The sequence below is a fragment of the Gallinula chloropus genome (genome assembly GCF_964237585.1).
Source record: "Gallinula chloropus genome assembly, chromosome: 4".
NCBI lineage: Eukaryota > Metazoa > Chordata > Aves > Gruiformes > Rallidae > Gallinula > Gallinula chloropus.
In genome coordinates, this window is record NC_140088.1 from 37097363 (window position 1) to 37108210 (window position 10848).

Sequence of the window (10848 nt, forward strand, 5' to 3'; positions counted from 1 at the left end):
TGAGCACCCCATCTACCCGCCTGTTAAACACACCTGGGGTGGGGACTCAGCCCCCTCCCTGGGCAGCCTGTGCCACATCCCCACAACTCTTTCAAGGAAGAACTTTTCCCTGACACCTGATCTGACCCTGCCCTGGTGCAGCTTGAGGCCATTTCCCCTTGTCCCATCTCCTGTCCCCTGGCTGAAGAGACCATCACCCACCTCTCTGCACCCTCCTGTCAGGTCAGTCTAGGTGGTGAGAAGGTCTCCCCTCAGCCTCCTCTTCTCAAGGCTGAACACCCCCAGCTCCCTCGGCCGTTCCTCATAGAATATGCCCTCCAGCCCCTTCACCAGCCTGGTTGCCCTTCTCTGGACACGCTCCAGGACCTCAATGTCCTTCTTATGGTGAGGACCCCAGAACTGGACACAGTACTCGAGGTGCGGCCTCACCAATGCCAAGTACAGGGGCACAATCCTCTCCCCAGACCTGCTGGCCACGCGCTGTCTCTGACACAAGTCAGGCTGCCGTCGCCCTTCCTGGCCCCCCAGGCACACTGCTGGCTCATGGTCAGTCAGCAGCCGCCCAACGATGGGAATTGTTGGTTGGAACAGAATAAATGGAAGAAAACTCTAATTGATGCCACTGCCCTGCACCCCCAGTGACACCAGAGTCAGGTGATGAGAAGTGCGGCCAGACCTTAAAGCGCCTTACCCCCAACCCCTCCCTCCTTAGCAGGCTGCACTTCACCCATGATTTCGCTCCCTTCTTCCCCCCAGTGTGGCACGGGGAAGGGCGGGGACTGGGAGAATGGGGGGTTGGGTCAGTTCCGGAGGAGATGTTCTCCTTACCAGGACACACACACACACACATTCTTCACACCCTTCCCCTGCTGCACGGTGGGCTCTGGGGGTCCCCAGCAGGCTGCGGTACTCCTGCCCCACCTGTGCCTGCTGCGAGGACCTCGTCATGGTGCTGAGCACCAGCCCATGCCTGGAGGAGCTGGATCTGTCCTTCAGCAAAAGGCTGTGTGATGCTGGGGTGCTGCTACCCTGCGAGGGGCTCCAGTGCTGCACCTGCCAGCTGCAGACGCTGCAGCAACAGGCCATGGGGTCCGGCCAGTTGCTCCCTCCTTCCCACCCGGAGATACTCGCCGACCATCTTGTCACACCCTGCATCCCGCGTTGCTGCTGGCTGACAGGCGCTGCTGCCAAGCCCTGAGCGCGAGGCTGGCGTAGACCCCCCAGCCTCACCTGCCTGCACCTGAGCGACAACGAGCTGGGATGTGACGGTGTCCTGCAGCTCTGCCAGCAGCTGCAGCATCCCGCCTGCTCGCTGCAGGCCCTGGGGGTCCTGCTGGGCAGGGAGAGTCTGGGGGGCAGGAAGGGGCTCCCCTCCTTTAGTAGAGCTCCTGCCAAAAGCCAGAGATGTTTCTAGCCCATTCTCGGGGCTGCTGACATGGGGGGAAGCCTCCCTGGGCTTGAGCCTGCCCCACGCATAGCGGGGCGGAGGAGGATGTCCTTGTCCACAGAGCAGCTCTGTGCTCTTCCCTCTCCCCTTGCCCCATGCATGTCCCCAGGAGCAGCTGGGAGTGATTCCTGAGGGCAGATAAAGGTGCAGGGTGAGTCCAATGACCCCCCCCCACCATGGCCTTCTCCTTCCTGCCCCCTCCCCACCATGACCAGGGCCATGCCTGGGGGTCCAGTTCCTGCACTGCATCCCCCAGGGATGGCTGATGTACCCCGGCATGGGGTGCCAGGCCTGGAAACAAGTTTTAGGTTTTAATAGAAATGGGAAATTTGCAATAACAGAATAAACACCACACACACAGAGCCCCCACTGCAGGAGGGGTGCAGGGTCTGTTCTGTGGCTGGATGGCCCTCACAGCGATGTCCCCAGGGTGCTGATGTCAACGTCGTCATAGCCTGTGTCCCCCGCCGGGGGCTGTGTGATGGGGTCCTTGGCTGCCTGGGCACTTGACGGGGGGAGGCTCCCACCTTAGGGGACACCCATGGCTTGGCACAGCCCCTGCAGACCTCCTGCCCACCCGCCACCACAGTCCACCCTCCTGGGGGTGGCCCTCCAGGGGACATGGCGGCTGTGGCCCCTCTTACCTGTGGGTGGGCCACAGCCCCAGCTCCCCTCAGAGGCATCCCCAGTGCTGGCAGAGGGGGATCCTTCCAACGCAGCCATGGCATCGTCATAGTAATGTGGGGGGTCATGCTGGGCAGGAGAGTCTGGCCCGGGGAGGGGGATAGGCTGCAGTGAGCCCCAGCGCCCTGGCAGGAGTCTGGCTGAGCCTCCACTCCAGTCACACCACTGACGTTGTCAGGAGGCACTGGTGCCGCAAGCTCTCAGATGAAGCCACAGCGGGGGCTCAGCAGCAGGGATGGTGATGCTGGGCTGTAGCTACTGAGAGCTGGAGGGGCTGCGTCCCTCCTCCCCCAGGCTCCCCATCCCCCCACCTGGAGCCGCCTTGGTGTCACTCTCCTCCACAATGTCCCCGCTGTCATACGGCAATTTCGTCTCTGACCCTTCCAATGGGGAGCCTGGTGGGAGGGGACTATGTGTTGGGGGTGGCTGGAGCATCCCAAGCCACTGATATGAGCCAGTGCTGCACAGACAGGTCCTGAGCGGGGCTCCCAACCCCGCTGCTGCGGTGGGGCCACAGGGCAGAGAGCCTCCAACTCTTCGGGGGGCAACCACAGGGCATGGAGACCTGTACCAACCCGAGTGACTGGACATCTCCTGGTAGTCCGGCGGCAGGGTGTAGTCCAGCTCCTCATAGACAGCATCGGAGATGGCATCGGGGGCTCTGTGGGGGCCTGAAACCATGGGCAGTGCTCACCCAGGGCCGTGAGCACCGGGATCAGCACCGGGGTCACCAGCTGCTCCCATCTGTGCCATCCCGTGGACAGGGACCCCCCCTAAAAGCATGTCTGCTCTGACACCTGCTCACTGGGACCCACCTTGGCGCCAAGCCCGGGCACGGCACACCTGCACGGCCAACATGGCCAGCACACCCAGGGCCACAAACAGCAGCGTCCCCAAGACCATGCACAGGACCATGGGCACCGACACAGTCCCTGCTGCTGCCGGTGGGGCCCTGCTGCTAGGGACACCTGCGGGGACATCACCAGGCAGCGTGACGGGGGTACCCCGGCAGGGTGAGGGATGGGGGGGCCACTGGCACAGGCAGAGCTGTCTGTGCAAGTGCACCATGGCGGCAGTGACTACCTGGGGATGGGGTAGGAGTTCCACTTGCGTCATTGCTTTCCTGATGACAAGTGACATAGGCGTCCCCGCCGGGGCTGCAGGTGTGCAGGTGCCACGGTGCTGATGGGCATCGCCAGAGCAAGCGGGACCCCTCCTCGCAGCCCACCCAGGACAGCCAGGCGGGGGCCGCGTCCGAGATAGGGGAATCCATCAGCGTCCCCCCATCACCGCAGCCCAGCTGCCGGCAGACGATGGTGGCCGTGGCAGCGCTGGTGCCGTTGTTGCACACGCGGCCCCACGTGCCGTTGTGGAGCACCTCCAGGTGCCCAGAGCAGCGGCCGCTGCCACCCGTCAGCCGCAGGGAGAGCTGCTCTGCAAGGGGGGGGTCACAGCAGGGCTTGTCCAGGGCCCCCCATGGGAGAACAGTCCCCCCGATCTCCCATCAGGGGACGCACAACACCAACCTGAGCAGATGGCTCCCGCCCCACCACCGTGCTGGCAGACACGCGGTGCCAAGGCCGGGCAGTCCCAGAGCGACGCCTCGGTCCCGGCGCATCCACCAGCATCTGGCCACAGCGGCCCCGTGCCGGGACCAAAGGGAGCCGATCCGGGTGCCTCCAGTGCCGTTCCGCACCCCAGCTGGCGGCAGACCACGGTGGCGTCCGAGAGGTCCCAGGCGTCCCGGCAGACGCTGCCCCATGTGCCGTTGACGTAGACCTCCACCCTCCCGGCGCAGCGTCCGGTGCCACCCACCAGCATCACCTGCCGGCTGCCTGTGGGGCACAGAGGGGTCTGGGCTGGGGTGGCTGCTCAGGGTGTCAGCACTCCCCCCGGCACTCCCCAGGACACTCACCTGAGCAGACAACAGCCACCTCTTCAGGGCTGCCAGTCGGCGCAGCGGCCATCCCCGAGACGTTGCACTGGGCCAGGCTGTGCTCGGTGCCGGCACACCACAGCCCCTGCAGCACTGCGGGGCTGGAGCCTGGCACCGTGTAGACCTTTTCTGGCACACCACAGCCCAGCTGCTGGCACACCACATTGGCACCCCGGGCATCCCACAGCCCCGCTGGCACACGGGCCCAGGCACCAAGGCTGGTGGCCACTTCCAACCGCCCATCACACCGGCTCTCCCCCTCCACCAGCCGCAGCGGCTCCGCAACACCTGCAAAATCCCCAGCAGTGCCGTGAGGCTGCTTCAGCCCATCCCCTGCCCCAAAATGGCCCTCTAGCCCCTGCTCCTGATTTCTGGGGTGTCCCAAAAGCCCCGTTAGGCATGTGCGGTACAGACCTGAGCAGTTGATGGCAGCGGCGTGCCTGGGGAGGCAGGCAGGCTGCCCCAGCACCGCCGTGTGACACTGGCCTGGGTGACGCTCGCTCCCACTGCAGCCGAAGGTGTCCTGCCGCAGCAGCCCATCTTCCCCTCCGAAGTAGCTTCCCAGGGGCACAGTGACAGCAGGGCCGCAGCCGAGGTGGTGGCAGAAGACGTGGGCATCGAGCAGGTCCCAGTCACTGGCGCAGAGGGACCCCCATGTCCCCCCCGCCTCCACCTCCACCCTCCCAGCGCAGCTCGAGCTGTTGCCCACCAGCCGAAAACCTGTGTAGGCTGCAGAAGAAAGAGTGTTGTGGGGGCCCAATGGCATGTGTGGAGCCCGACATCCCCTCGGCATCCCCAGGGCTTACAGGAGCAGATGATGGTGGCGTGGCCATTGCAGCCCTCGCTGCTGGGCAGCCGCCGGGTGCAGGCTGAGAGGAGGGGCTCAGTGCCTGTGCACTGGAACCCCCCCTGCCAGAACGGCCCCGTTCCCGCTTCAAACCAGCCGGCACCAGGGATGGCCAGCGCTGGGCCGCAGCCCAACTCCCGGCAGACCACCTGCGCGGCCTTGATGTCCACGTCCCCCTCACAGACTCTGGTCCAGGTTCGGCCCTGCCGCACCTCCAGCCGCCCAGCACAGGCCATGTCGCTGCTGACCAGCCTGGAAAAGCCTGTGGGGAGAGGCACGGGGATCAGTCCTGGGGGCTGTGCCGGAACCAGCATGTTCCCCCCATGCTGCCTGGCTCCTACCTTGGCAGATGACGGCGGTGTCGTAGTTATGAGTGCCACGGTAGGGTCCCCAGCCATAGATTTTGCAGTACCAGAGCGCGGTCTCATCCCCTCGGCAGTCAACCCGAACCAGGCTGATAGAGCCGGTGCCTTTGCCAAAGAGGGTGCTGGCAGGATAGGCACCAGCGGCCGAGCCACAGCCCAGCTGCTGGCAGACCACCTCAGCATTGTCCATGTTCCAGTCATCATCCCCCACGGTGCCCCAGCGTCCCCGCAGCTTCACTTCCACCCTCCCGGCACAGGGACCTCTGCCGTCAGCCAGCCTCAGCTCCAGCGCATCTGCACAGGGAACCGACATGGCCTCAGCCACGCTGGCAGATGCCCTGGCATGGGGTGGGTACCCCAGCTCAGCCACCTCTCCCCACCTCACCTTCACAGGTCACCCCCACGTCTGTATCATGGTCGCAGTAGTGATTTCCCCAGTCTAAGTGGATACAATCCTGCAGTGACTCCTCACTGCCCCGGCAGAAGATTTGGAGCCAGATCCGGCCGGTGCCCTGCCCGAACGGGGCATACACAGACGAGTGGACCACCGGACCGCAGCCCAGGGACTTGCACACCACAGCATCCCATTTGGATTCCCAGTGGTAGTCAGAGACGCAGACGGAGCCCCACTCGCCCTTGTGCTTCACCTCCACCCGGCCAGCGCAGCGCCCGCCTCCATTCACCAGCCGCAGCTCCCAGGTGCCTGCAGCAGGGAGGGTGCTGAGCATGGCTGGGGGCTGCGTAGAGTAAGGGGTGGTCCCCTGCCCCATGGCTGTCCCCAGCTCCGAGGAGTCACCCCCGCAGAGCCGCAGGCAGAGGAGCAGCCCCAGCACCCTGACAGCCACCATCATACCAAGCGGAACCCCCCCAGTGCGGGGCGGGTGATATATAGGCAGCAGCGTCGCAGCTGGGAGCCAATGGAGACCCAGCACCTTGTGAGCCGTTATCAGGTGGGTTATCTCCCACCCTCCAATAACGTGCTCTGTGCCCAAATATGAAGCTCAACTCTTCTTCTGGCGTCACGAACCTCGCCACTGTGGGTCGGCACTCGGATGTCCCTGGGCAGAGCCAGCCCCCCCAAACCTCCTGGAACACTTGCCACTGGCACCAGGCACGCAGACCCTTCCCACCCATGTCCCCCATGGAGCTGACCCTTCTGCCTGAGCCTGGCAAGTGCCCAGGCCCAATGGCGATGGGGTTCTGCCCAAAACCTACAGGCGTCTCCCTCGCAGGGTCGCCCTCAGCACCAGCACCGGGTGAAGCCCAACTGTCTCGGTCTGTCGGGTCCCACTCTTGGGGTGCTGCTGTGCCTGGGGTGCCTGGAGACCCCAGAGGGCACCTACACAAAGCAGCCCCCAGCTCACCATGGCGTTTGCAGGGGGCACATCCCCAGCCCCTCACACAGCCCGGCAGCACATGGCGGTGCTGCCCGCGCTGCCGGCAGTCACGTCCCCGCGCTGCGGGCAGGAAAGAGGCGGTTTGAGCCCAGGCGGGGACCCGGCACCGGCACCGACCACACGTGGCTCCCCAGCCACCTGCAGCGCTGCCGGTGGGGCCGGTATCTGCCCGCGGCGACGCCACGGAGGGGGGCACAGGACCGAGCTCCAGCAAAGCCGCGGGCACCGGAGGCGGGAGGGAGCAGGGTGGACGAGGACCAGGACAGGGTTGAGCATCCCACGGCCGCGGGACCCGCCAGGCTCCGGCGTCACGGAGCGGTGCCGGTAGTCGCGGCCAAGATGGGACAAGGGTAGAACACGGGGGAGGTGATGCAGCGGGGGGGGGACATACAGGGTAGGTGATGCAGCAGAGGGGGGCTGGGGCGGGCTCCGAGCTGCAGCTGCGTAACCCCAAAGCCACCGCAAGCGCTGGAACAGGCCCAGAGAGCGGTGGCAGCGGACGGGCCCCGAGACCTGCGGCGGCAGCCGTTGGCGACACCCCGACCGTGCCGGGGGGAAGCGCCTGCTGCCGGCGGGGCCGCGGGGCACACCTGAGGCACCGCACCGCCACCTGCCGCCATGCTCCGCCAGCGCCGGGACCCGCCACCTGCCACCGCCACCGTGTCACCCCGGGGCGGCCCCGCCACCGCCCGCCGGGCCGCCCGTCCTGCCCAGCAGCCGTCGGGGGCGGGTGGAAACTCGACCCACACACACCCGCCGCTGGGGCCGGCAGCGGGACGCGGCACGGGTCCAGCGGGAGCTGCGCCTCACGGCAGCGCACCGGGAGCGCCCCCGCCTCGCCCCGGGACGCTTCGAGGAAAGAGGCTGGGTGTCCCGGGAGGGTTTTATAGGGGAGTCCCGCCCGTGTCTCCGGAGCCACCGGGCTCCGGGGCGGGACCCGAACCCACCACCGCCCGGGCTGGCCCCGCCCCGCCGGCAGGCGCACTCCGCGCCGGCAGGGGGCGCCACGGCGCCTTTCCGGAAAGACCCGAGCGGCGGCGGAGAGAGACGAGCCGGGGCGCGGCCGGGGACGATGGCGCAGCAAGTGGAGCAGCTGCGGGCGGACGGCGTGTACAAGGAGGTGCTGCGGGAGGGCACCGGGCCGCTGCCCGACTTCCGCGACGGCACCAAGGTCAGACCCGCTGCGGGGGAAGGCCGCGGGGAACAGGGGCGGGGGGGGGGGGGCAGGGCATTGGAGCGATCCGCGCATGCGCCCCGCCGTCCCCGCGGTGACGCCGCGGCCGGCTTGGCGCCCACAGGCCACCTTCCACTACCGCACGCTGCGCTGCGGGGATGAGGAGGCGCCGCTGGACGACAGCCGGGCGCGGGGGAAGCCCATGGAGCTCATCGCCGGCAAGAAGTTCAAGCTGCCGGTGTGGGAGGCGGCGCTGCGCACCATGCGGCCCGGGGAGCGCGCGCGCTTCCGCTGCGACGCCAAGGTGGGGCGGGGCCGGGGGCTCGAGGGGCGGGGCCAATGATGGGCGGGGGCCGGGAGGGGCGGGACCCAATGAGGGGCGGGGTAGCGGGAGTGGGGCTTGGCGGAGGGGCGGGGCTTCATGGCTCGTGTGTCTAACCCCGAGGGGGCGGGGCCGTTCCAGAAGGGCGGGGAGGGGGGGGGCGGGGCTTGTGCTTGGGGCGGGGACTGGCGTGTCCCGGGGTGCGAGGCCGAGCGTTCTGGTCCCCCCCCCCCTCCCCCCGGCCACACTCCCATACCACGGCCCAGCGCCATGCCCCCCTACCCCCCACCCCAACCCGTTCCCTTCCCTCCCCGCAGCACGTGGTGCTGTACCCACTGGTGGCCAAGAGCCTGCGGAACATCGCGGCTGGGAAGGACCCGCTGGAGGGGCAGCGGCACTGCTGCAGCATTGCCCAGCTGCACGACCACTACTCCTTGGGCTACCCCGACCTCGATGAGCTCCAGAAGAACCCCCAGCCCCTCATCTTCGACATTGAGGTGCTCAAGGTGAGGCGCCTGCTCGTGCCGGTGGGCAGCGGGGAGACCCTGGACGTGGGGAGCTTGGGGACAGCCACCCCAACCCCAGTCCCTGGGTGGATGGTGTTGGAGGAAGGGTGCTGGGGCTCTGGCCTGGCCTGGAGATGGGCTCTGCCCTCATCTCAAGGTGCCGGCAGGTGGAGGCACCCGGCTCCTACCAGCAGGACCCATGGGCCATGACGGACGAGGAGAAGCTGCAGGCTGTACCCCTGATCCACAAGGAAGGCAATGAGCTGTACCGGCAGGGCAAGGTGCAGGAGGCAGCAGCCAAATACTATGATGCTATCGCCTGTCTCAAGAACCTGCAGATGAAGGTGGAGCTTCCTGGGCCCTCTCTGGGGGGTGCACTCAGGCTTCCCCGCATCCCTCCTGGTGCACAGGGCTTGGGAGCTTCCCTTCATGGCATTGTGTCCCCCCCCACTCCATCTCATTCCTGCAGGAGCAGCCCGGCTCTCCAGACTGGATCGAGCTGGACCAGAAGATCACGCCGCTGCTGTTAAATTACTGCCAGTGCAAGCTGCAGTGCGAGGAGTACTACGAGGTGCTGGATCACTGCTCCTCCATTCTCAACAAATACGAGGGTAAGGAGCCGCTGGCCAGCCCAGCCGGCTGCCATGGGTGCCAGCAGGGTGAGCGGGTACCCAGGAGGGCTCCCCCCTGCCCACCAAACGCCCCGCCAATCCAGCAGCTCTCTCCCTGCAGACAACGTCAAAGCCTACTTCAAGCGGGGAAAAGCCCACGCGGCGGTGTGGAACGTGGCGGAAGCCCAGGCTGACTTCGCCAAAGTGTTGGCCCTCGATCCCTCGCTGCGCCCCGTCGTCGCCAAGGAGCTGCGGAGCCTGGAATCCCGCCTGCGCGAGAAGGATGCCGAGGACAAGATTCGCTTCAAGGGCATCTTCTCACAGTAGAGAGAGCCCACGGCCGCACCGGAGAGCCCAGCACTCTCTGAACATGTTCTTTTTTAGATATTCCACATGTGGAATGTTCATCGATGTTTATTAATGTTTAATACAACTTTTACTTACTTGAAGTCATTCAAAGCGACCCGGGAGCTGGCCGCAGCCCCGGGGACACGGCCGCGCGCTTCCGTTGCAGCATCAAGCAGTGTATGGCAACCGCAGTGCCCGGGTGAAGCGCAGTTGGAGAGCGAAGCTCCTTACCGGGCTCTCGGCTGCGTTCACGGTTTACGCCGGGAACAGATGCGTGGGGGCCACGCAAGCTCAAGCCCCCGCTCTCCGCCACGTTTTTTCGTTGAGGTTTTATTGTTTGTGCTGAGGTTTTTATACTGTATGTCGGGGCTGAGCCAGCGCGCCCGGGGCTGGCTGAGCGGGTGGCAGCCCCGGGGGCTCCGGTGCCAAGCCTCAGCCCCGTCTCTTACCCTTGCGTGCCCGCAACTCTGTGCCACATCCCGCGTCGTCACGTCGCAAGGCTGCTGCTGTCATCCCACGCCCGCGTTCCCTCTGTACTGCATCATCACGTCGGCATCGGTGATATTTTAAATACAATAACTGCTTGTTACTGCTGAGTTGGAGGCTTTTTAGTGGACAATGGGCATGTGAGCAATCCAGCCTTTGAATTGTAACAACTGCACGCGTGCTGTAAGGCTTGTAGCCAATCACAGAGTGTATTGGGGCGCGTGGTCGTGTGTGCTCAGCCAATAGGGGCCGGACCTGTGCACACAGCCGGGATGGAGCTATCCGGACACGAGCACTTGGCGTGGGACTATATAAGCAGATGAATGGTTTGAATAAACGGCATTCACCTGATCATCCTGATCCATGTGTGTATGTCTGGATCTCCCACACCACTACCCAGGGGAAACCCTGGTTGTGCTACACCAGGGTAAAAGTAAAACTGGTCGTAGGCATCTGGTCACTCAGAGATCACTGTTAGAGGGGACTGAGGTAAAGTAAAACTGGGGTGGGCCAGGAATGGGGTGGGGAGCCTGACCACCCCTGGCCCTGAGGCCTCACAAACTCACTGCACAGCAGCACGGATGCACTGGGCTCCATGTCGGATGCTCCAGCTGCTCGGTGACTTCAGTTCTAGAACCAGGATGACTCCAGCAAGCTCTATCCTGGGCTTTGTGGTGTAAACCCAGCTCTACCACTTACAGCTGTTGTCACGGGGGCATCCCTCC

The 10848-nt window shown here is 65.5% G+C and overlaps 2 protein-coding genes across 3 annotated transcripts; one reads left to right on the forward strand and one right to left on the reverse strand.

Annotated features, from left to right (window-relative positions):
- Positions 1-1858: 1858 nt before the first annotated feature.
- LOC311191054 (scavenger receptor cysteine-rich type 1 protein M130-like) lies at positions 1859-6127 on the reverse strand (the record flags this gene model as incomplete). Its single annotated transcript, XM_084263150.1, has 12 exons — positions 1859-1952; positions 2163-2214; positions 2443-2526; positions 2707-2802; positions 2947-3099; positions 3215-3565; positions 3658-3966; positions 4047-4355; positions 4482-4796; positions 4874-5176; positions 5256-5573; positions 5665-6127. The coding sequence occupies 12 exons, from the start codon at positions 6125-6127 to the stop codon at positions 1859-1861; spliced, it is 2847 nt and encodes a 948-aa protein (XP_084119276.1).
- Positions 6128-7720: 1593 nt separating this feature from the next.
- Positions 7721-10460, forward strand: AIP (AHR interacting HSP90 co-chaperone). 2 transcript variants are annotated; one of them, XM_084263986.1, is made up of 6 exons: positions 7721-7847; positions 7975-8154; positions 8490-8678; positions 8846-9022; positions 9148-9289; positions 9411-10460. In XM_084263986.1, exons 1-6 carry the CDS (start codon positions 7749-7751, stop codon positions 9614-9616), a joined length of 993 nt encoding a protein of 330 aa, XP_084120112.1. In that variant the 5' UTR covers positions 7721-7748; the 3' UTR covers positions 9617-10460. The 2 variants fall into 2 exon arrangements, with proteins under 2 accessions (XP_084120112.1, XP_084120113.1); XM_084263987.1 differs by having other exon boundaries at positions 8846-8959.
- The last annotated feature ends 388 nt before the right edge of the window (positions 10461-10848 follow it).

Excerpts from the sequence above, each read along its gene's own strand:
- AIP (XM_084263986.1), top strand. The coding sequence starts at position 7,749 with ATGGCGCAGCAAGTGGAGCAGCTGCGGGCGGACGGCGTGTACAAGGAG. Across the intron at positions 7,848-7,974 it reads ACTTCCGCGACGGCACCAAG|GCCACCTTCCACTACCGCAC; the intron begins GTCAGACCCGCT and ends TGGCGCCCACAG. Across the intron at positions 9,023-9,147 it reads TCAAGAACCTGCAGATGAAG|GAGCAGCCCGGCTCTCCAGA; the intron begins GTGGAGCTTCCT and ends TCATTCCTGCAG.